Genomic DNA, 26,059 nt, shown 5'->3' with positions numbered 1-26,059 from the left:
TTCAGGCAAGAGGAAAGGAGTGTTCTGTGTTTCTGCATGTGCTTCCGGAAATACGACACAAGGACATATTAAAACTTCTTATATCTGCTATACATAATAAAAAGGTTTCTGACCTCTGTTTGCTGCTTCCATTATCTTTATTTTAGCTACTGATATAACAACATTTCAACCATTATGGTTTAAGCTCAACCATTATGGTTTACGCTAGTTAGGTTACTCTTGTAAAAGTGAATCAGCAGGCATTGTTCTTTTTTTGTATCTCATGCTGAGTTCATAACTAAGTGGGAAGGTGTAAATTACCAGTTGTGAAGTCGTAAATACCAGTTGGATGCATTAAAATGCTTTGAACTTGTTTAGAAACGCTGATTGGCTAATGGACAACAAGCCGTGTCAACCATAAACTAAAAGTACAGCTATCATGCTTGTAATTAAATGTTCAAAAATCAGATTAATATATTGCTTTTTATAAATAATGTTTGGTTGTTACATTTAACTGCCTGTTATGAAGATATTTATTTAGTAGGTGACGTCAGAGGTCAGCGTGTGGGAGAAGTCGGAGCTCAGGGATTATAGACGAGTTTCCCACCAGTTGGAGGGGCATTCAAGTGGATTTGGCCTTGTCTTGATTCCTATAGGAGGCAGAGTCTGATGATGTCACTGGTGATGTGGGCGGGTTCTGGCAGCATGTGGAGGTGGGTCTCCGTGAGCAGGTGGTACGTCTGCGTTCTGATTTAGCGCTGAACAGACAGGAGAGCCGAGAGCTGCAGGAGAGACTCATGGTGTCTGAGGCCACGGTCCATGCACAGGCTGAACAACTCAAGGACTACAGGGAACTACTGAGTGAGTCATCATACATATGCCGAAAACATACACGCATACCACAGGAGGCTGCTACGGAGAAGACGGCTCATAATAATAGCTGGAAAGAACACATTTAAATACAGTGTAGCTGATTAACTTAATTGAATCACTCTATGTAATTTACTCAATGGTTTGAGTAATGGTTCTCATGCACTCTCTCTCAGCGGAGACATCAGTTGAGCAGGACAGTAAGCAGGTCCAGGTGGACCTACAGGACCTGGGCTACGAGACGTGTGGCCGTAGTGAGAACGAGGCAGAGAGAGAGGACGTCAGCAGCCCAGGTAACTTAGCTGTGTCTTTCCTTTATTTGTCTATCCAGTCTCACCTGTCTTTTCTCTCACCCCTGTCTTATCTTGTGCTTCTCTCACCTTTCACCTCACTTACAATGTCACCTCTCACTGCTTTTATCTCACTTTGTCACTTGAGACATCTCAAACTCACCATATAGTACCTACTTTACTTCTCACACACACCTCACCTGTCACTACCTTACCTGTGTCGGGTGTGATGATCTATACAACTTGTTAGCCTCTTTCTGTATCGCTCCTCCCTCAGAGTTTGATGATCTGGAGATGTGTACGTTACTGAGCCACCAGCAGGACTATGAGCATGCTGGGGTTTGGTTCCATGGTGATGTGGGTGTGGGTGGAGCTTATGAAGAAGGGGCGGAGTCGGGGACAGGCTCTCTACAGCAATTGGTCCAGGACCTGCGTTCTCAGCTGACCCGCTGTCACAAGGTGATTCGTGAGTTGCAGCTACGTGTGCGTTCACTATCCACCACCAGCGACTACACATCCAGTCTGGAACGCACCCCGCGCAAGGTACGTCATATACATACAAGATCTGATTGATTGATTGATTATTGATTGATCAGTTGATTGATTGCTTCTGTGTCTTGTTCGCTTGTTGGTTTATGGGCTGATATGAACATTTCCATGACTATTCAGTATTTTCTCTCCTCTCTCCTCTCTCCTCTCTCCTCTCTCCTCTCTCCTCTCTCCTCTCTCCTCTCTCCTCTCCATCAGGTGAACTGGGCATTCGAGGCCTCCCCAGCCCCCAGCGGTGTGGAAGAGGATGAGGGCTGGATGTCCGACAGCCTGGGGCCTCGCATGGAACCCAAGCCCAGCCGGGAGCTGCGAGAGCTGGTGTCCCGAGTGGCCTCACTGGAGGCCCAACTCAAGAGCTCCAGGCTGGAGGGGAAAGGAGGGGTGGTGGAGGAGGGGAAGTGTGCTACCTGGCCCGGGTGAGTGGAAAAATAGAGAGAGGAAATTAAGGAAGGAAATAATGATGATATTGACTATGATGATGACTATGATAACAATGAAAATGGTGATGATGACGATGGTGCTCTGGGTCTTTTATGTATTGACCCCTCCCTTTCCTCCCTCTCTGCACAGGAAGTACAACACTCTGATCCAGGCACAGGCCAGGGAGTTGTCCCACCTGCGTCAGAAGATGAGGGAGGGCCGCGGAGTGTGTCACATCCTCACACAGCACCTGGGAGACACCACCAAGGTATGACACTCTGACGATCTCTCCACAGATTAGGACATTATGTACCACTCGACAGTGATTGAATCAAATAAATGTAATTGAAATAAAAAATGGTTTTATTTAACTATTAACTGAATGTAATTGATTCGACAGACGTTTGAGGAGCTGCTGCGTGCCAACGACATTGACTACTACATGGGCCAGAGCTTCAGAGAGCAGTTGGCACAGAGCACTGCCCTGGCACAACGAGTGGGCACCAAGATCAGTGGGCGTGAGTGTGGACACACACACTCAAACATATGCAGACACACACATACACACGTGTGCGCACTCGCACACACGGGCACACACACAGACACAGACAAACACACACATTCCCTGATCTTCTGTCCTTCTGTCCTCCCTTTCCTCTCAACTACTCCTTCTCTCTCCTCAGGTGACCGTGCTGAGCTCCATGATGATAAGATGGGCCATGAGCTGCTTGCTTTACGGTGGGTTTTATGTCCTAATGATGTGTCTCCATTTGAAAGGGGTATTCCATTCACCTACAGTGGACTCTCTCCCGTTATGCAGCTGGCAGGGGTAGAGATCAACAGTCCGAGCCTCTGCCAGACACGGGTGTGTTTCACCTGTACATGCTTAGTCATTAGAAGTCACATGCTCACATGAATAATCTTGCCTACGTCATAGGAACATGGAGGTTTCCTTGGGGTTTTCCCATGGTTCACTTCCTTGGGTTGTGAGTTTGCAAGAAGTTTATTTAGTACTATAGATATGGATCTTCAATGTACCTACAATGTGCATAGAGATTCTGTTTGAGAAAATAATGCTTATAACTAGGATGGGTGTGTGCCAGTATGTTTCTCCTTTATACAATGGCTTGGCAATGATATGGTATTGTTGATCCCAGAAGTCACATGGTTGAAATATCAAAGACCAAGACCCCCAGTAGACTTCACCCAGAAGGATTCTCAATCCGGCTGTGTGTCTAAAAGCCTGTCAGGCAAAGTTAGCTCCCAACTAGCTTTGTTGTGGTGTTTACTAATTAGCATGTAGATGATGAAGCTGTCAAGGATTAGGGCTGTTACGGTGACCGTATTAACGCCAGACCGGCGGTCACAAGTCATGATGGCAGTCAAATTCCACGTGACCGTTTAGTCACGGTAATTAGGCTTCTCCAAGCGCTGATGCTGCTGATGGTCATTAGTAGCCTACCCAACTTTATAACTGCCTGGTACCCCGCACTCTATTGTCCCTCTAATCACTCTGACATCAATGCAAATGTAATCGAAAATCGAATCAAACACTTGCTGATGTTGCAACATTTCTATAGGCTATACACTTGCATGAGAAAACAGAGTGATGGCCTCTATTAAAAAGAGGAGGATCCCATCAGCTGTCTTTAGATTTACTATATTTATTTATCAACTTTCCTAATATTAAGCACATTGCTTCTCTTTAAAACAGGAGTATAGCCTACCTGGCATCCTCCTTTAAGTGCATAGATGACATGTATTTTTTTCCGCTGCCCCTTCCATTCGCTATTTAAGTGCACAGATGACATGTATTTTTTTCCGCTGCCCCTGCATGATAATGGTCCATTCTAAATTAAAACAAATTTCACACATATATTATTTAGTATATGTAAAGACAAGATTAAATCAAGAATAGTGTGATGGGTGACAATATTAGCCTATCACTTGTGAATTATACACTGCTCAAAAAAATTAAGGGAACACTAAAATAACACATCCTAGATCTGAATGAATGAAATAATCTTATTAAATACTTTTTTCTTTACATAGTTGAATGTGCTGATAACAAAATCACACAAAAATTATCAATGGAAATCTAATTTATCAACCCGATTTGGAGTCACCCTCAAAATTAAAGTGGAAAACCACCCTACAGGCTGATCCAACTTTGATGTAATGTCCTTAAAACAAGTCAAAATGAGGCTCAGTAGTGTGTGTGGCCTCCACGTGCCTGTATGACCTCCCTACAATGCCTGGGCATGCTCCTGATGAGGTGGCGGATGGTCTCCTGAGGGATCTCCTCCCAGACCTGGACTAAAGCATCCGCCAACTCCTGGACAGTCTGTGGTGCAACGTGGCATTGGTGGATGGAGCGAGACATGATGTCCCAGATGTGCTCAATTGGATTCAGGTCTGGGGAACGGGCGGGCCAGTCCATGGCATCAATGCCTTCCTCTTGCAGGAACTGCTGACACACTCCAGCCACATGAGGTCTAGCATTGTCTTGCATTAGGAGGAACCCAGGGCCAACCGCACCAGCATATGGTCTCACAAGGGGTCTGAGGATCTCATCTCGGTACCTAATGGCAGTCAGGCTACCTCTGGCGAGCACATGGAGGGCTGTGCGGCCCCCCAAAGAAATGCCACCCCACACCATGACTGACCCACCGCCAAACCGGTCATGCTGGAGGATGTTGCAGGCAGCAGAACGTTCTCCACGGCGTCTCCAGACTCTGTCACGTCTGTCACGTGCTCAGTGTGAACCTGCTTTCATCTGTGAAGAGCACAGGGCGCCAGTGCTGTAAGCACAACCCCCACCTGTGGACGTCGGGCCCTCATACCACCCTCATGGAGTCTGTTTCTGACCGTTTGAGCAGACACATGCACATTTGTGGCCTGCTGGAGGTCATTTTGCAGGGTTCTGGCAGTGCTCCTCCTGCTCCTCCTTGCACAAAGGCAGAGGTAGCAGTCCTGCTGCTGGGTTGTTGCCCTCCTACGGCCTCCTCCACTTCTCCTGATGTACTGGCCTGTCTCCTGGTAGCGCCTCCATGCTCACATCGCTGACAGACACAGCAAACCTTCTTGCCACAGCTCACATTGATGTGCCATCCTGGATGAGCTGCACTACCTGAGCCACTTGTGTGGGTTGTAGACTCCGTCTCATGCTACCACTAGAGTGAAAGCACCGCCAGCATTCAACAGTGACCAAAACATCAGCCAGGAAGCATAGGAACTGAGAAGTGGTCTGTGGTCACCACCTGCAAAACCAGTCCTTTATTGGGGGTGTCTTGCTAATTGCCTATAATTTCCACCTGTTGTCTATTCCATTTGCACAACAGTATGTGAAATGTATTGTCAATCAGTGTTGCTTCCTAAGTGGACAGTTTGATTTCACAGAAGTGTGATTGACTTGGAGTTACATTGTGTTGTTTAAGTGTTCCCTTTATTTTTTTGAGCAGTGTATATTATCACTTGTGAATGATGCCCAGCTTAAGGCAAACAGTGCATGCTTTTTTTGTGTGTGACTTTTTCAAATCATAGTTGCACACCTCATGTAGCCTAGCCCATTGGCCTATGTGTATTGATAAGGTTTGTATCACAACTAAAGTGGCCAAATAACTTCTTAAAATGAAGCAAGAGATGTAGAGCCTAACTGGCATACATACACAGCGCGTGAGTTTAAAGTTTGGGGTAGATCATTTTCACCATAAAAATGCACCTTTATAATAAAAGCATTACATGCATAATCACATTTATGGTCACTTTTGAGAATGGTGTTTTACTGCTAATGGAACATATATGCTTGTAGCCTAGTGCTGTGTGCGCATTGCTGCGCTTATAATGTGAAGAAATAGCCTAATAGTTGATCAACATTTTAAGCTAAACGTTCTCATCTGTTGCATCAGGCTCATTGCTTAAAACAGGTTTTTTGATGCTAGTGGTTGTATTAATTTGGGATCTATCGCATCCCACAACTGTCCCAGACTATGTTTGGAATATTTATTTATTGCACAGAATAGAATAGGTCAACCTTTGTACTATGGGGGATAGTAGATTGACATAGGCTAGTGCTTTTGCTGTTCGTTAGGCCTACTCATCGTTGGCTGACAAAAACTAAATGTGGACAGCTCTTCCAATATGTTCAATATGCGCCTCAGAATTGGATAAGGATGCGTGCAGTTGCATCCCCGATGTGTTTGTCTTCACTTGTAGTCTGTGAGAAAGACCCGACCAAGTGACTGAGAGCCATGTGAGTGAGAGGTGCTTCCGCACGCAGCTGGGAGAAGGGAATTATAATTACCTACTGAGGTTGACAAGGCGCTATTGCGCCTTCTTCACCACACTGTCTGTGTGGGTGGACTATTTCAGATTATCAGTGATGTGTACGCCGAGGAACTTGAAGCTTTTCACCTTCTCCACTGCAGTCCTGTCGATGTGGCTAGGGGCATGCTCCCTCTGCTGTTTCCTGAAGTCCACGATCAGCTCCTTTGTTTTCTTGACGTTGAGGGAGAGGTTATTTTCCTAGCACCACTCCGCCAGGGCCCTCACCTCCTTCCTGTAGGCTGTCTCGTCATTGTTGGTAATCAGGCCTACTACTGTTATGTCGTCTGCAAACTTAATAAATAAATATGCCATTTAGCAGACGCTTTTATCCAAAGCGACTTACAGTCATGCGTGCATAAATTTTTGTGTATGGGTGGTCCCGGGGATCGAACCCACTACCTTGGCGTTACAAGCGCCGTGCTCTACCAGCTGAGCTACAGAGGACCACAATGATTGATGATTGAGTTGGAGGCGTGCGTGGCCACGCAGTCATGGGTCAACAGGGAGTACAGGAGGGGGCTGGGCACGCACCCATGTGGGACCCATGTGTTGAGGATCAGCAAAGTGGTGGTGTTGTTTCCTACCTTCACCACCTGGGGGCAGCCCGTGAGGAAGTCCAGGACCCAGTTGCACAGGGTGGGGTTCAGACCCAGGGACCCGAGCTTAATGATGAGCTTGGAGGGTACTATGGTGTTGAAGGCTGAGCTATAGTCAATGAACAGCATTCTTACATAGGTATTCCTCTTGTCCAGATGGGATAGGGCAGTGTACAGTGTGATGGCAATTGCATCGTCTGTGGATCTATTGGGGCGGTATGCAAATTGAAGTGGGTCTAGTGTGTCAGGTAAGGTACAGGTGATGTGATCCTTAACTAGCCTCTCAAAGCACTTCATGATGACAGAAGTGAGTGCCACTGGGCGAAAGTCATTTAGTTCAGTTACCTTTGCTTTCTTGGGTACAGGAACAATGGTGGACATCTTGAAGCAAGTGGGGATAGTAGAATGGGATAGGGAGAGCGTGAATATGTCTGTAAACACTCCAGCCAGCTGGTATGCGCATGCTCTGAGGATGCGGCTAGGGATGCCATCTGGTCCGGCAGCCTTGCGAGGGTTAACACGCTTAAATGTCTTACTCACGTCGGCCAAAGAGAACGAGAGCCCACGGTCCTTGGGAGTGGGCCGCGTCAGTGGCACTGTGTTATCTTCAAAGCGGGCGAAGAAGGTGTTTAGCTTGTCCGGGAGCAAGACGTCGGTGTCCGCGATGTGGCTGGTTTTCCCTTTGTAGTCTGTGATTGTCTGTAGACCCTGCCACATACGTATCGTGTCTGAGCCGTTGAATTGCGACTCAACTTGTCTCTGGACTGATGTTTTGCCTGTTTGATTGCCTTACAGAAGGAATAACTGCACTGTTTATATTCAACCATATTCCCAGTCACTTTGCCATGGTTAAATGCGGTGGTTCGCGCTTTCAGTTTTGCTCGAATGCTGCCATCTATCCACGGATAGTCACAGTGGGAACAACATCCCCTATACACTTCCTGATGAACTCAGTCACAGTGTCCATGTATACCAGTGGCGGTCAGTGCCGTTTATGATGAGGGAGGACAATTTTTTTTTCATGTGCAGGGCCTTATTTCTATTCCAGCATGTTGGATGACTGTCATTCATATTCCATTCACCCAGTTCAATGTAACATCGAAAGGTTTAGGCTACTACATGATACTCTAATTTTCCCTATACCCATCATGAGGTTGCCATGAATGAAAGTTTACAACGTAGGTACACACAGGTCGAGAGAAACATTTGAGATGACAGACAGTGACACATGGACAGACAGTGACACATTCAATACCGCCTTGTACACTCTTGCCTGCATCTAGCTTATCTAGGGTGTAATCATTAGTCCAACAGTTGCAAACAAGAGTTTCTATTGGACAAATTCAGATATTTTTATCCCCGTTTCGTTTGCTTCCATTTAAGAAACGTTTTTCAACAGAATCGGCGGAATTAATACACCCCTGATCACGCATAAACAGAGTTCACTTTCATAGCAGCCACGTTGTATTCATTCTAGCCTCTATGCACTCTCCTCCTCTCACTTTTTCCCTTTGTTTGTGGACTTCAATTAACAACACATCACCTGTATGTGACCAGGCGAAGAAACCTTTCCAAGCCAAAACATGTCATAACTGCTACACACAGCCTACATCATTGCCCCATATTAGCTAAAATAACGTCCTAGTCAACATAGCTAATATAACTAATGCGTTAGTAAACCCGATACAATCATACAGTAACATTACAGTGTAGTCAGTAAGCAGTTAGACCGGTGGGCCGCGGTGGCAATAAATTAATAAAACCAAAAGCTTACCTTGACTTGGAAGAATATGTTGGATAGTCAAAGCCAGCTAGCTAACATAGCGTTTGAGTAACTAAACTAGCCATCTGCATTTGCTAGCTAAGTACGTGAAACTGAAAGTGAAATAAAATGATGACATCTCTCTCTCTCTCTCGCTCTCTCTTGCTTCTCCTCATTTTTGAAGAAATTAATTTGTTGAAAACTGTTGTCTTTCTCTCTCTTTGAGTCAGCTACTCACCACATGTTATGCACTGCAGTGCTAGCTAGCTGTAGCTCATGCTTTCAGTACTAGATTCATTCTCTGATCCTTTGATTGGGTGGACAACATGTCAGTTCATGCTGCAAGAGCTCTGATAGGTTGGAGGACGTCCTCCGGATGTTGTCATAATTACTGTGTAAGTCTATGGAAGGGAGTGAGAGCCATGAGCCTCCTAGGTTTTGTATTGAAGTCAATGTACCAAGAGGAGGGCGGACGCTAGCTGTCCTCCGGCTACACCATGGTGCTACCCTACAGAGTGCTGTTGAGGCTACTGTAGACCTTCATTGCAAAACAGTGTGTTTTAATCAATTATTTGGTGACATTAATGTATTTAGTATAGTTTTATCTTAAAAGGATAACTTTTTCAATGTTTTACTTTTTTTTAAATGTAATTCGCTGAGGAGGATGGTCCTCCCCTTCCTCCTCTGAGGAGCCTCCACTGGTGTATACGTCAATGTTATTCTCAGAGGCTACCCGGAACATATCCCAGTCCGCGTGATCAAAACAATCTTGAAGCATGGATTCCGATTGGTCAGACCAGCGTTGAATAGACCTTAGCACGGGTACTTCCTGTTTGAGTTTCTGCCTATAGGAAGGGAGGAGCAAAATGGAGTCGTGGTCTGACCTTGTAGGCATCCCGGAAGGGGGAGTAACAGTGGTCGAGCGTTTTAGCAGCGCAAGTACTACAGTCAATGTATTGATAGAACTTTGGTAGCATTTTCCTCAAATGTGCTTTCTTAAATGTGTTTATGTAAATGTATTTATGTTAATTAGCGGTCAGTTACCGTGAGACCGGCAGTTATTTGCTTGACAATCACCGGCTGACAAAATGTCATGACCGCCACAGCTCTATCAAGGAGCAGCATATGCTGGAGCGGAGAGAGGAGACAGAATGTTAGTCCACACACAGAAGGGTGACTGCTAATTTAATCCCTAGGCCAGGCTGTCGAATGTACCTGGGTGAACCACAGGTGTCCCGTGGGCCCTCCTTAAGAGGCTCAGTGAGACTGCGTGACACACACACACACTCACACACACACTGCCTCAATCCTCCCACCCCTCTATTCTGGATGGGGCTTGCTAAGCTATTCTCTCCGAGAGTGTAAAGAGAAGACAGGGAAGAGATAGGACTAAGGAAGACGTTTAACTGAGAAGTGTCAACGCGTGCTGTAGGTGCAGTGGTGGAATCAAACGCAGGACGCAGACGGATAATCCAACAGACTTGTATTAATGCCAAACACGGCAAACGGACAAACACTTGCCCGAAGGCGAAATACGCACGAAGGCGAAAATGATACAACAGCGCACAAAACAGGTGCGAAATAACTCCAGCGCAGTGGAGAGAAGCTCAACCGAGCGAAAGACACGACTGACAAAAATCAATAACACACAACACCTGACAAACACAACGAGAACTAAATAGGACTCTAATGACACTAAATGAAAACAGGTGTGACAACAATCAGACAAAAGCAAACGAACATGAAACATACAACGGTGGCAGCTAGTATTCCGGAGACAACGAACGCCGAAGCCTGCCCGAACAAGGGAGAGAGGCAGCCTCGGCCGAAACCGTGACAGTACCCCCCCCCTTGACGCGCGGCTCCAGACGTGCGCCGACTCCGGCCTCGGGGACGACCCGGAGGACGCGGAGCAGGGTGCGTCGGGTGCCCACGATGGAATTCCGTCAGGAGAGACGGGTCCAAAATGTCTCTCCTCGGCACCCAGCACCGCTCCTCCGGACCGTACCCCTCCCACTCCACTAGATACTGGAGACCCCCCATCCGACGTCTCGAATCCAAGATGGACCTCACGGAGTACGCCGGTGCCCCCTCGATGTCCAATGGGGGCGGAGGAGTCTCCCTGATCTCACTTTCTTGGAGTGGGCCAGCTACCACCGGCCTGAGAAGGGACACATGGAACGAGGGGTTAATACTTTTATATTCAACAGGTAGCTGTAATTTATAACACACCTCGTTCAACCTTCCCAGGACTTTAAATGGCCCTACAAACCGCCGACCCAGTTTCCGACAGGGCAGGCGGAGGGGCAGGTTTCTGGTAGAGAGCCAGACTCGATCACCAGGTGCGTACACCGGTCCCTCACTGCGGTGGAGATCGGCGCTCGCCTTATGACGTCGGAGGGCCCGCTGCAGGTGGACGTGTGCAGCGTTCCATGTCTCCTCCGAGCGCCTCGCCCACTCATCCACCGCAGGAGCCTCGATCTGGCTCTGCTGCCAGGGTGCCAGAACCGGCTGGTAACCCAACACACATTGGAAAGGGGTTAGGTTAGTGGAGGAATGGCGTAGGGAATTCTGGGCCATTTCGGCCCAGGGAACGTACCTTGCCCACTCCTCCGGCCGGTCCTGGCAGTATGTTCTAAGAAACCTGCCCACATCCTGGTTTACACGTTCCACCTGCCCATTACTCTCCGGGTGGTAACCCGAGGTGAGGCTCACCGAGACCCCCAACCGCTCCATAAAGGCCCTCCAGACTCTGGAGGTAAATTGGGGACCCCGATCAGACACAATATCCTCGGGTACCCCGTAGTACCGGAACACATGGGTGAATAGGGCTTCGGCAGTTTGCAGGGCGGTAGGAAGGCCCGGCATGGGGAGCAAACGACAGGCCTTAGAAAACCGGTCCACAACGACCAGTATAGTGGTATTCCCCTGTGAAGGAGGAAGGTCAGTAAGGAAATCCACCGAGAGGTGGGACCATGGTCGTTGTGGCACGGGCAGGGGTAGTAACTTACCCCTAGGCAGATGTCTAGGCGCCTTACACTGGGCGCACACCGAGCAGGAGGAAACATAAACCCTCACATCCCTTGCCAACGTGGGCCACCAGTACTTGGCACTAAGACAGTGCACTGTCCGGCCGATACCCGGATGTCCAGAGGAGGGTGACGTGTGAGCCCAATAGATCAATCGATCCCGAACCTCGAGCGGAACGTACTTCCGACCCTCCGGGCACTGTGGTGGACTAGGGTCGGTGCGTAACGCCCGCTCGAGTTCAGCATCGACCTCCCACACTACCGGTGCCACCAGACACGACTCCGGCAGTATGGGAGTGGGCTCCACGGACCTCTCCTCCGTGTCATACCGCCGAGACAGCGCATCTGCCTTACCGTTCTGTGACCCAGGGATGTACGTGATCTTAAAAGTAAACCTGGTCAAGAACATATTCCATCTTGCCTGGCGAGGGTTCAGCCTCCTCGCTGCCCGGATGTACTCCAGGTTACGGTGGTCCGTCAAAATGAGGAAAGGGTGTTGAGCCCCCTCAAGCCAGTGCCTCCACACCTTTAGGGCCTGTACCACGGCTAACAGCTCCCTGTCCCCTACGTCATAGTTCCGCTCCGCCGGACTGAGCTTCTTAGAATAAAAAGCACAGGGGCGGAGTTTAGGTGGCGCGCCAGACCGTTGTGAAAGCACGGCTCCTAGACCGGCCTCTGACGCGTCCACCTCTACCTGGAACGGCAAAGAGGGATCCGGATGCGCCAGCACCGGGGCCGAGGTAAACAGGTCCTTCAGCCTCCCAAACGCCCTGTCCGCCTCGGCTGACCACTGCAGACGCACCGGACCCCCCTTCAAAAGAGACGTGATGGGAGCTGCCACCTGTCCAAAACCCCGGATAAACCTCCGGTAGTAATTCGCAAACCCCAAAAACTGCTGCACATCCTTCACAGTGGTTGGTGTTTGCCAATTACGCACGGCCGACACCCGGTCTACCTCCATCTTCACCCCTGACGCAGACAACTGATACCCCAAAAAGGAGACCGACTCCTGGAAAAACAGACACTTCTCTGCCTTCACATACAGGTCGTGCTCCACCAGCCTCCGCAACACTCTACGCACCAGGGCCACATGCTCGACACGGGTAGGCGAGTACACGAGAATGTCATCTATGTACACAACCACCCCCTGCCCCTGCATGTCCCTGAAGATCTCATCCACGAATGATTGGAAAACTGACGGAGCGTTCATCAACCCGTATGGCATGACCAGATACTCGTAATGGCCCGAGGTGGTACTAAAGGCTGTCTTCCATTCATCGCCCTCCCTGATGCGCACCAAGTTGTACGCGCTCCTGAGATCTAATTTAGTGAAGAAACGCGCCCCATGCAACGACTCAGTCATGGTCGCAATCAGCGGGAGTGGATAACTGTACTTCACCGTAATCTGATTGAGACCACGGTAATCGATGCACGGGCGCAAACCACCATCCTTTTTCTTCACAAAAAAGAAACTCGAGGACGCAGGGGAAGTGGAAGGCCGTATGTATCCTTGTCTCAGAGATTCGTCTATGTAAGTCTCCATAGCTTTCTTCTCCTCTTGAGACAGAGGATACACATGGCTCCGTGGGAGCGCAGCTCCTGCCTGGAGGTCTATCGCACAATCTCCCTGCCTATGGGGCGGCAACTGCGTCGCCCTCGACTTACTAAACGCAATAGCCAAATCCCCATACTCAGGGGGAACGTGCAATGCGGGCACCTGGTTTGGACTCTCCACCGAGGTAGCCCCTACGGAAACGCCTAAACATCTACCCACACACTGGGCAGACCACTCCATCAGAGCCCTCTCCCGCCACGAAATGGATGGGTTATGGGTACTCAACCAGGGCATGCCCAGCACCACCGGATACGCAGGAGAGTCAATCAGAAATAGCTGAATCATCTCCTGATGACCCCCCTGCGCACACATCCTAAGTGGCGCAGTGACCTCCCTGATCAAGCCCGCACCCAACGGACGGCTATCTAGGGCATGAACGGGGAAAGGAACATCAACAGGAAGAAGGGGAATCCCTAAAGCTAAACAAAACTTCTTATCAATAAAATTCCCAGCCGCGCCTGAATCTACCAGCGCCTTATGCTGGGAATGAGGTGCTACCTGTGGAAAACGCACAGGCATACAAAAATGTGCAACAGAGAGCTCTGGGTGAGTGGGGCGCCTACTCACCTGGAGGGAATCCCCAGTGCGGGACCTGTCGTCCTCTCCCCTAGGAGGCCATCCCCAGCACCTAGCCGCGGTGTGTCCTCCCCGACCACAGTTGGTGCAGGGGATGGACCCCCTAGTAAGCCGACCCCTCCTCTCTCTAGCGCCAGCGCCCCCGAGCTCCATGGGGCACGGCTCGGAAGCGCTGGAGGGTGAAATGGACGGACCCCCCTCGGAACGTCCGCGGGTAGCTAGCAGGTTATCCAGCCTGATGGACATGTCGACCAACTGGTCGAACGTGAGGCTGGTGTCCCTACAGGCCAGCTCCCGACGGACGTCCTCTCGTAGACTACACCTGTAGTGATCGACGAGGGCCCGATCATTCCACCCTGCATCTGCCGCTAGAGTACGGAATTCAAGGGCGAACTCCTGAGCACTCCTCTTCCCCTGCCGGAGGAAGACCAGACGCTCCCCCGCCGCCTTCCCCTCCGGGGGATGGTCAAACACCGCCTTGAAGCGGCGGGAGAACTCGTTGTAAGTTATGGTGTCCGCGTCGATCCTCCTCCACTCCGCGTTGGCCCATTCCAACGCCTTCCCGGACAGGCAGGAGATCAGGGCGGACACGCTCTCATGTCCCGAGGGTGCCGGGTGCACGGTGGCCAGGTACAGCTCCACCTGGAGAAGGAAACCCTGGCACCCGGCCGCGGTCCCATCGTAAGCCCTCGGGAGCGAGAGTCGGACTCCTCGGGGTTCTGGTGCGGGAATAGGCTGACTGGCCGATGGTGCTGGCACGGAGGGTGGCGGTGGAGGCGTCCCCCAGCCTCGGATGGTGGTGATCACCTCCTGCAGTGCGGTCCCCATCTGCAGGATCTGGTCACCTTGTTCCCGGACCCTGTCCTCCAGAGTCGCCTGGGCTGCTGCGGCTCCTGCTGATTCCATTGTGGTGTGTTATTCTGTCAACGCGTGCTGTAGGTGCAGTGGTGGAATCAAACGCAGGACGCAGACGGATAATCCAACAGACTTGTATTAATGCCAAACACGGCAAACGGACAAACACTTGCCCGAAGGCGAAATACGCACGAAGGCGAAAATGATACAACAGCGCACAAAACAGGTGCGAAATAACTCCAGCGCAGTGGAGAGAAGCTCAACCGAGCGAAAGACACGACTGACAAAAATCAATAACACACAACACCTGACAAACACAACGAGAACTAAATAGGACACTAATGACACTAAATGAAAACAGGTGTGACAACAATCAGACAAAAGCAAACGAACATGAAACATACAACGGTGGCAGCTAGTATTCCGGAGACAACGAACGCCGAAGCCTGCCCGAACAAGGGAGAGAGGCAGCCTCGGCCGAAACCGTGACAAGAAGACTCACTTTGGATGTTATATTATATTTGACCTGACTTGGGAAGGACGTTTTTTTTAGGACTATTTCTATAACAAATAAGAATATTTGTCTGCCAGATCTATGGCTCCACTATGGAAGTCCATGCTCGATAAGAGCAGTCCCATATACAGGGACTCTCTGTGGTCTTTGTGTGTGGGGTATCGCGCTGGGAGAGAGCCTGACGTCCTACGAAAACAGATGGAGATAGAGCGGGAGTTCCTACAGATGAAACTGGAAATGTAAGGTGGGTTCAATGGGCAAGAAAAGGGTTATACAACTTCTATTAGAACTTGATTGCGGTATTTGAGCTCTGTGGTGGATCTTTCCAGGTATATGCTGCTGGTTTTTGGCCTGTTTTTTGGTGGCCTATGTCTGTGTGTGTGGTTATGTCTGTCTGTACGTGTATGTCTTGTAGGAACTGAGTAAAGAGCTGTAGCAAAGGATGAGATAATCAACCTCTCTTTCTCTTTCTCTCCCTAGGCTAAGTAAGGAACTCCAGCAGAAGGATAAGATCATCGAGTCCCTTCACACCAAGCTACAGCAGCGTTCCGACACCCCCTGCAGCAGCCACGCCCACTCAGAGACCACTGACCAATCAGACAGGACCTCCTTTGTGTCAGACGAGTGCCGGACCAATGAGGACCTGGAGCTGTGCTCTGATGTGGACGCAGCCAGCGAATACGCTCAGGAAGAGCAGGGACAGGGGGCGAGACATGGCCCAGGAAACACAGGTATAGTAGTCACTTAAACTTAAGTAACATGTGCTATTCATAGACACATACGCTACATCTCCCTCCATCCTCTTTCCAACCTCCTCTCATCCCTTTCACCACTCTTTTTGCAGACCTCCACCACTCCCTCCCTCCACCCTGTCCTAACATGCTGTACTCCACCCCTGAGATGGCCAGTCAGACAGGTCCTGTGTTCTGCTCCCTACCCTCCTCCCAGTCCCTCCCCGCCTGTACCCTAACCATGACCCCTGGGGTCAGCATATGACCTTTAACCCTCAGATCAGGACCTTCTCTATGGAAGCGACGCAAAAGGAGCTGGATACCCTGCTTAGACAGATTTTTATTTTATTTTTTATTTAACCTTTATTTAACTAGGCAATTCAGTTAAGAACAAATTTGTATTTACAATGATGGCCTACCAAAAGGCAAAAGGCCTCCTGCGGGGACGGGGGCTGTGATTTCAAAAAAATATATATAAATATAGGACCAAACACACATCACAACAATAGAGACAACACAACACTACATAAAGAGAGAGATGACTATGAATGAGAGTGAGCAAAGTTAGCGTTAGCATGTGTTTTTTGAGTATACTAACTGAGGGACAGGCTTGGTGCTGTGGATTGGGGGAGTAACAGAATGGAGTAGAATCTGTAGCATGTATTCGTGTAATACCGACAGGGACAGCATTGGCTGGAGTAGTGGCTTTATAAAATACATTTGATTGATTGGATGATGTTAGGGCTAGCATAGCATGCCTAGAGTGGATCAGGATGAGACAGCGAATATACAGAGTAAAAACTTGGTGTGGATGTGTCAATGTTGGGGTTGAGAGATCCTAGACTAGAGAATCCAACGAGGAAGATTACTCAGTATGGTGTTCCCGAACTTGTGATTGATGATACAGCACCTGCTTCTGGTCCAGATATACTGTAATACCCTCTAACAAGAACGCTTTCCCTTTAGAGGGTATTACAGCATATCTGGACCAGAAGCAGGCGCTGTATCATCAAACACAAGTTGGGGCCAAATGGCCAAATCACCTTTAAGTAACATCAAACCAAAAATTGAGTTGATTTGAATTGATTTCAGGTGAATTGGACATAATTTTTTTAAACATGCTCACATGCCCCCATCACTTCCATTGATTGTTAGTGTGTGGTGCTAAGGTTAGCTGAAGTTTGTAGTGGCTGTTTAAAGAAAACTGAACCATGGATTACAGTTGGAACCATCTAACATCAAGTTGTAATATAGTAAACTACTCCTTTAACAGCACCTAAGTGTGGCTCATAAATACAGACTACTTCTCTGTTCTGTATGACTGTGTTTCTGACATCTCTCCCATATCCATGGTTACAGGCTTTGTGGTTCCGCACGCCAAGGCTTTGTCTAACCTCCCACCGGCCGCCCACCACCAGCCAGACCACTCCCCTTTCGGGCAGATTACCCATCATGCCTTTTACCCACACCAGCTAGGTGGCCGACCCGCAGGCCACGCCCTGAAGGCCGACACAGGCCTGGTGGAGAATGGTGCATTGTGGGATATGGAGAACATGGTTGAGCCAGCCAGGGTTGGGTCATCAGGAAACAATTCAAGAAACAGCTTCACTGGTATGAAGACCCCTTTCCATTGATCAAATTATTTTCCATATACATTATTCATAGGACACTTGAATGATTTATCTTTGAACTTATCGTTGTATACTAATCCATGAACTTCAACTTTTGATGAACTTTACATATTGGCTGTACACTATTTTACAGCATCTCGTTTCATCTATAACCAAAGCATGCACAATATACAGTATGCACAAAGATGCTGATGTAAACAAGAATCTGAACTTTAAAAATTGGAGGCCCCTTACACTTCAGTGTTGTGATGAAAAAATTCTAGCAAAATGTATAGCGCATAAAATTCAAAAGGTATTGTCGGACATTATTCATTCTAATCAGACAGGTTTTCTACATGGATGATACATTGGAGATAATATAAGGCAAGTACTGGAAACAATAGAACACTATGAAAAATCTGGGAAACCAGGCCTGCTATTCATAGCAGACTTTGAAAAGGCATTTGATAAAGTACGACTGAGGTTTATATATAAATGCCTGGAGCATTTCAATTTTGGAGAATCTCTTTTAAATTGGGTTAAAATCATGTATAGTAACCCTAGGTGTAAAATAGTAAATAATGGCTATTTCTCAGAAAGTTTTAAACTGTCAAGAGGATTGAAACAAGGTTGTCCACTATCGGCATATCTATTTATTATGGCCATCGAGATGTTAGCTATTAAAATCAGATCCAACAATAATATCAAGGGATTAGAAATCCAGAGCTTAAAAACAAAGGTGTCATTGTAAACTGATGATTAATGTTTTCTTTTAAATCCACAACTTGAATCCCTCCACAGCCTCATAGAGGATCTAGATACATTTTCTCTGGATTACAACCAAATTATGATAAATGTACTATATTACGTATTGGATCACTGAAAAATACAATTTTTACATTACCATGTAGTTTTCCAATAAAATGGTCTGATGGTGATGTGGATATACTCGGAATACATATCCCAAATGAAATAAATTATCTCACTCCAATACATTTTAATAGAAAGTTAGCAAAAATAAATAAGATCTTGCTACCATGGAAAGGTAAATACCTGTAAATTTGTGGAAAAATCACCCTGATTAAGTCTAGTATTATCCCAGTTTACCTATTTGCTTATGGTCTTGCCTACGCCTAGCGAACAGTTTTTTTAATTATATGAGAAAAAAATATTCCATTTTATTTGGAACGGCAAGCCAGACAAAATTAAATGGGCCTATTTATATAATGAATATGAATTCGGAGGACTGAAATTATTAAATATTAAAGCATTATACTTATCACTAAAAGCTTCAGTCATACAAAAGTTATACTTAAATCCGAACTGGTTCTCTAGCAAATTAGTAAGATTGTCTCACCTAATGTTCAAGAATGGCCTTTTTCCCTTTATTCAGATTACAACCTCTCACTTTCAGTTATTTGAAAAGGAAATAATCTCCAAAATATCACTTTCTAAAACAAGCCATAGAAAGTTGGTTGCAATTTCAATTTAATCCTCCAGAAACGACAGAACAAATAATGCAACAAATATTGTGGTTAAACTCTAATATACTAATTGATAAAAAAAACATTATGTTTTGACAAAATGTTTAAAAAATGTATAATCTTCGTAAATGATATCATCAGTAGGACATGCAGCTAACAAAAACATATAGAAATGTCTGCTCTACCCAAAATTACAACCAAATAATTGCAGCATTACCGCAAAAATGGAAGAGGAAAGTGGAAGGGGGAAAAAGTAAGGAACTTGTCTGTCGGCTTTAATTATGTTATTAAACTGTGATAAATAAAAAAGTATACCAGTTTCATTTAAGGACCAAAGGATTGACAGCCATCCCATATAGATTGCAAAATAGTTGGGAAGAGATTTTTGACTTACCGATTCCATGTCATAGTGTTTATGAACTGATACGTAAAATGATGCAGGATTCAAAACTTAGAATTTTTCAATTTAAATTCTTGTATAAAATTCTTGCTACCAATAGAATGTTATTTATATGGGGGATACAATCTTCCCAGCTCTGTAGATTTTGCTGCGAAGAGACAGAATCATTAGATCATTTGTTTTGGTACTGTCTATTTGTAGCTTGTTTTTGGGCACAGGTCCAGGAATGGCTAAAGGATTGCAATATTTACCTGGAGCTAACCCTGCAGATAGCATTACTGGGTGATCTGAAAAGTCATAGTCAATCGATCAATAATATAATAATACTTTTAGCAAAAAAATTTATTTTCAATTTACAATCTGTAGAAACAATGAGAATAGAAAGGTTCAGAACTTTTGTAAAACATCACAGTAAAGTTGAAAAATATATGGGAAATAGAAATCCAATATGGATGGTGTTAAGAGATAGATGGGTGGTGTTGAATGGAGTTGAAGGATGGGACTAATAACAACTAACAACAACTAATAACAACAAGATAACTAATAATGTAAAGCATACTGTGTCCATAATAAGTATATAGGTTATAGGTTGAGAGCTTTTGTGAAAGAGCACAGTTAGAAAGATATGGCATATAGAAGCAAACCGGATGGACATCATGAAAATGATCGGAGAGGTTGAGGGTAGAGGAAGTTCAGGAGTAAAAACAAACAAAATAGAATTATTGTAAAATTGACTGTGTCCATAAAATGTATATAGTATGTATAAGCTGGAAGTAGAGGCCTAAGCATTGTTGTTCACTAGTTTCTCCAATTAGGGAAGGGGTGGTGGGCTTGGAAAGTAATAAAGGGAAATATATTTTTTGAAAGGATATGTATATTTACATTTAAGTCATTTAGCAGACGCTCTTATCCAGAGCGACTTACAAATTGGTGCATTCAACTTAGGATAGCCAGTGGGACAACCACTCTTTTTCCCCCCTTTTTTTATGGGGGATGGGGAGGGGTAGAAGGATTACTGTTATACTATTCCAGGTATTCCTTAAAGAGGTAGGGTTTCAAGTGTCTCCGGAAGTGGTCAGTGACTCCGCTGTCCTGGCGTCGTGGGAGAGCTTGTTCCACCATTGGGGTGCCAGAGCAGTGAATAGCTTTGACTGGGCTGAGCGGGAACTGTGCTTCTGTAGAGGTAGGGAGGCTAGCAGGCCAGAGGTGGATGAACGTAGTGCCCTCGTTTGGGTGTATGGTCTGATCAGAGCCTGAAGGTAAGGAGGTGCCGTTCCCCTCAGGAGGTGCCGTTCCCCAGGTAAGGAGATGCCCAACTCGTAGAGGGTGGAGAGGAGGATCTGATGGTTTGCAGTATCAAAGGCAGCAGATAGGTCTAGAAGGATAAGAGCAGAGGAGAGAGAGTTAGCTTTAGCAGTGCGGAGAGCCTCCGTGACACAGAGAAGAGCAGTCTCAGTTTAATGACCAGTCTTGAAACCTGACTAGTTTGGATCAAGAAGGTCATTCTGAGAGAGATAGCAGGAGAGTTGGCTAGAGACGGCACGCTCAAGAGTTTTGGAGAGAAAAGAAAGAAGGGATACTGGTCTGTAGTTGTTGACAATGGAGGGATCGAGTGTAGGTTTTTTGAGGAGGGGTGCTACTCTCGCTCTCTTGAAGACGGAAGGGACATAGCCAGCGGTCAAGGATTAATTGATGAGCGAGGTGAGGTAAGGGAGAAGGTCTCCAGAAATGGTCTGGAGAAGAGAGGAGGGGATAGGGTCAAGCGGGCAGGTTGTTGGACGGCCGTCCGTCACAAGTTGCAAGATTTCATCTGGAGAGAGAGGGGAGAAAGAAGTCAAAGCATATTGTAGGGCAGTGTGAGCATGACCAGCAGTGTCATTTGACTTAATAAATGAGGATCGGATGTCGTCAACCTTCTTTTCAAAATGGTTGACGAAGTCATTCACAGAGAGGGAGGAGGGAGGGGGAGGAGGAGGAGGATTCAGCAGGGAGGAGAAGGTGGCAAAGTGCTTCCTAGGGTTAGAGGCAGAGGCTTGACATTTAGAGTGGTAGAAAGTGGCTTTAGCAGCAGAAACAGAGGAGGAAAATGTAGAGAGGAGGGAGTGAAAATATGACAGGTCCGCAGGGAGTCTAGTTTTCCTCCATTTCCGCTCGGCTGCCCGGAGCCCTGTTCTGTGAGCTAGCAATGAGTCATCAAGCCATGGAGCAGGAGGGGAGGACCGAGCCGGCCGGGAGGATAGGGGACATAGAGAGTCAAAAGATGTAGAAAGGGAGGAGAGGAGGGTTGAGGAGGCAGAATCAGGAGATCGGAGGGAGAAGGATTTAGCAGAGGGTAGAGATGATAGGATGGAAGAGGAGAGAGTAGCGGGAGAGAGAGAGCGAAGGTTGTGACGGCACATTACCATCTGAGTAGGGGCAGAGTGAGTAGTGTTGGAGGAGAGCGAGAGAGAAAAGGATACAAAGTAGTGGTCGGAGACTTGGAGGGGAGTTACAGTGAGATTAGTAGAAGAACAGCATCTAGTAAAGATGAGGTCAAGCATATTGCCTGCCTTGTGAGTAGGGGGGAATGGTGAGTGGGTAAGGTCAAAAGAGGAAAGGAGTAGAAAGAAGGAGGCAGAGAGAAATGAGTCAAAGGCAGACGTAGGGAGGTTAAAGTCACCCAGAACTGTGAGGGGTGAGCCATCCTCAGGAAAGGAACTTATCAAGGCGTCAAGCTCATTGATGAACTCTCCAAGAGAACCTGGAGGGCGATAAATGATAAGGATGTTAAGCTTGAATGGGCTAGTGACTGTGATAGCATGGAATTCAAATGAGGAGATAGACAGATGGGTCAGGGGGAAAAGAGAGAATGTCCACTTGGGAGAGATGAGGATTCCTGTGCCACCGCCGCGCTAACCAGATGCTCTCGGGGTATGCGAGAACACATGATCAGACGAGGAAAGAGCAGTAGGAGTAGCAGTGTTTTCTGTGGTAATCCATGTTTCCGTCAGCGCCAAGAAGTCGAGGGACTGGAGGGTAGCATAGGCTGAGATGAACTCTGCCTTGTTGGCCGTAGAACGGCAGTTCCAGAGGCTGCCGGAGACCTGGAACTCCACGTGGTCGTGCGCGCAGGGACCACCAGATTAGAGTGGCAGCAGCCACGCGGTGTGAAGCGTTTGTATGGCCTGTGCAGAGAGGAGAGAACAGGGATAGACAGACACATAGTTGACAGGCTACAGAAAAGGCTACAATAATGCAAAAGAGATCGGAATAAAATTAACTAAACATCTGGGGAAGCGAGAGAGCTGGGCTTCCCTCACTTACCTTTATGTGTATGTATGTGTATGTATATATGTATGTATATATATATATATATATATATATATATATATATACACATATATATTTGCGAGAGAAAAAAAACATATGGGGGATTGAAAGTGATGCAGACAATTACATTGATGGAAGTTACAATCTATCTGCAATATTAAAGCTGATCTACCCCCTTCTCTGCCCTGTGTTCCCCAGGTGTGGACGTGATCGAAGAGCACCTTAGAGAGGTGCGGTGTCTGCGTCAGCGGCTGGAGGAGACCATCAGGACCAACGAGAGGCTCAGACAGCAGCTAGAGGAACGCCTGGCCACCACCAGCCACGACGGAGGAGCCCCCACTAACATCTATATCCAGGGGCTGGACTCTGTCAGCCAGCTGTCCAATGAGATCCGAGTCCTGAAAGAGGAGAACCTGGCTCTCCAGGCACACCTACAGGCCAGCTCAGGTACTGCATCGCACCAACCCACGCTGTGGTCAACATGGCACCACATTCTGCATATTTTGTCTATATGGCTGAATCATTAGATCGGATGTAGTGTCTAACTTTGCCCCTCCATCATATGTGGTTCCCCTCAGATACATGTGAGGAGGCAGAGCAGCTGCGTAAGGTGGTGGTGACGGGGCGTGCCCGCCTGAAGCAGGCGGAGCTAGAGGCGGAGCAGTGGAAGGAGGAGCTCCGACGGCTGCAGACACACAGCCAGGAGCAGGGGCAGCAGATACACACACTCAGACAGGAAAGGCAGAACAGCCATGAGAAGAACAATAGGTGTGTGTGTGTGTGTGTGTGTGTGTGTGTGTGTGTGTGTGTGTGTGTGTGTGTTTATTCACCCTGTATCTCTCTCTTCTCTCCAGTCTCCAGCATGAGGTGTCCCTGCTGCAGCAGCAGTTGTGTGAAAGCAGGGAGCTGCTCCACTCTCTACAGAGTGAGCTGCAGGTGTACGACAGAGTGTGTGCCAACACCAAGGGCAACCCAGGTAAGCTTACTCACTTTATCCACAGGCTAGTGGATTCATAGAGCACTGTAATTCAGGAATTTGCCTTGATATCAATCCTTACCAATGGAAACATTTGTTAAAATAATATCCTAACTTCAGATATGTGCACATAACTGGGACTTTTGTATGTTTCAGACATTGCTTGCATAGAATTCCAAATTACGCTCAGAAGTTCCTATTTTGATTTAGGTCATTTAGAGGACCTATACTTGCTGTGGGCCTATGACATTCACTGTTATATTGACTGACACTATTGTGATTTTCAGGGTACCGGTGTGAGGGACAGTACGGTGGGGTCCCTGCCCTGCCCGTGGAGCTGGGGGAGCTGCTAGGGGAGGTGAGGAGCCTCAGAGCACAGCTCCAGTCCAGTGTCCAGGAGAACAGCGTCCTGAAACAGCTGGAGCTCCACAAACACCTGGAGCAGAAGCTGGGAGCTGGGGTCCACAGAGGGGTGGGGGGCATTGGGGGGATGGAGCCCCCTCGTACCCCGTCTCTCAGTGCCCTTACTGCCAGCCCACAGAGGGACAGCCTCTACAGACGGCAGCTACTGCATGGTAAGGGGGTGTTGTGTGGTGTAATGGTGTGGTTTGTGTGTACAGTATGGAAATACATTTTGATATCAGCTTGATAGGCACCAATACTCAATGCCAGCCTAAGCTTAATATTGGCCTACTCTTCAACACTATCAATGGGACCAACCAGTTTGTCTCATGTAAATCCCATTGAACTGACTGATTGCGGTGTTTAATGAACTAATAACAACAGACTAATGCATTTTTTTATTTTAAGCATTATCATTTAGTAAATGTAGTTTAATATTCAGGGTTGTGTGTGTGTGTGGTGACCGAGCATCCCTGTCTGTCTCTGTGTGTGTTCTTCTGCAGACCCAGCTCCGTCTCCCCCGGTCAGAGACATTGGGCTGTTTAACTGTGGATCTCCATACCATGTCCCCTACACGGACCTGGAGGAGACCCCGCTCACTGCCAATGGTGTGACTCTAATTCTAACTGCACTGCATCCTGTTTAATCGCGGTGTGATGTGTGACAAATTGGGAAATGAGAGTTGTACATATCAGATTTATATACAGTTGAAGTCGGAAGTTTACATACACCTTAGCCAAATACATTTAAACTCAGTTTTTCACAATTCCTGACATTTTATCCTAGTAAATATTCCCTGTCTTAGGTCAGTGTCACGAGTGTCAGTGTAATGCGGTGGATCGAAGTCAGGCGCAGGACACAGAACTCAATGAAAACGTACTTTACTAACAAGTAAAAAAACAAATACAAAATACCTCCACACAGGGAGGAGTAAACCCTCTCACCAAACGACACACGAAACGAAATAACAAACACGCACAAAACACAATGGGAGCCACCGGGTTAAATAGGGAAAGAGTAATTGCCCGATGGGAAACAGGTGTGTGACAATCAGACAACAACAGGTAGAACATAGAAACATAGAACATAGATCGGCAGCAGCTAGTACTCCGGTGACGACGAACGCCGAAGCCTGCCCGAGCAAGGAGGAGGGGCAGCCTCGGCAGAATCAACGACAGTCAGTTAGGATCACCACTTTATTTTAAGAATGTGAAATGTCAGAATAATAGTAGAGATAATTATTTATTTCAGCTTTTATTTCATTCATCACATTCCCTGTGGGTCAGAAGTTTACATACACTCAATTAGTATTTGGGAGCATTGCCTTTAAATTGTTTAACTTGGGTCAAACGTTTCGGGTAGCCTTCTACAAGCTTCCCTAAATAAGTTGGGTGAATTTTGGCCCATTCCTCCTGACAGAGCTGATGTAACTGAGTCAGGTTTGTAGGCCTCCTTGCTCGCACATGCTTTTTCAGTTCTGCCCACAAATTTTCTATAGGATTGAGGTCAGGGCTTTGTGATGGCCACTCCAATACATTGACTTTGTTGTCCTTAAGCCATTTTGCCACAACTTTGGAAGTATGCTTGGGGTCATTGTCCATTTGGAAGACTCATTTGCGACCAAGCTTTAACTTCCTGACTGATGTCTTGCTTCAATATTACCACATAATTTTCCTTCCTCATGATGCCATCTATTTTGTGAAGTGCACCAGTCCCTCATGCAGCAAAGCACCCCCACAGCATGATGCTGCCACCCCCGTTCTTCA

General features: G+C 47.2%; 1 protein-coding gene across 1 annotated transcript in view; it reads left to right on the top strand.

Moving 5' to 3' along the window:
• LOC311116318 (myomegalin-like) overlaps positions 1 to 26,059 on the top strand; it is a gene marked incomplete at both ends in the record, with an annotated part of 50,422 nt that overhangs the window by 19,488 nt on the left and 4,875 nt on the right. Inside the window, 17 exon segments of the mRNA XM_084191413.1 lie at positions 636 to 840; positions 1,026 to 1,142; positions 1,417 to 1,682; positions 1,887 to 2,104; positions 2,259 to 2,376; positions 2,509 to 2,626; positions 2,792 to 2,846; positions 15,862 to 16,112; positions 16,226 to 16,330; positions 16,333 to 16,448; positions 16,651 to 16,666; positions 17,472 to 17,723; positions 23,114 to 23,362; positions 23,494 to 23,683; positions 23,770 to 23,891; positions 24,179 to 24,466; positions 24,797 to 24,901. Of these exon segments, the coding sequence (XP_084047539.1) occupies positions 636 to 840; positions 1,026 to 1,142; positions 1,417 to 1,682; positions 1,887 to 2,104; positions 2,259 to 2,376; positions 2,509 to 2,626; positions 2,792 to 2,846; positions 15,862 to 16,112; positions 16,226 to 16,330; positions 16,333 to 16,448; positions 16,651 to 16,666; positions 17,472 to 17,723; positions 23,114 to 23,362; positions 23,494 to 23,683; positions 23,770 to 23,891; positions 24,179 to 24,466; positions 24,797 to 24,901 (2,791 nt within the window).

The sequence above is a fragment of the Coregonus lavaretus genome, assembly GCF_964263955.1.
Source record: "Coregonus lavaretus genome assembly, contig: HAP1_SCAFFOLD_1067, whole genome shotgun sequence".
NCBI classification, from domain to species: Eukaryota; Metazoa; Chordata; class Actinopteri; order Salmoniformes; family Salmonidae; genus Coregonus; species Coregonus lavaretus.
Note: the sequence above shows the minus strand (reverse complement) of the source record. Positions and strands in the feature narration are given on the sequence as shown.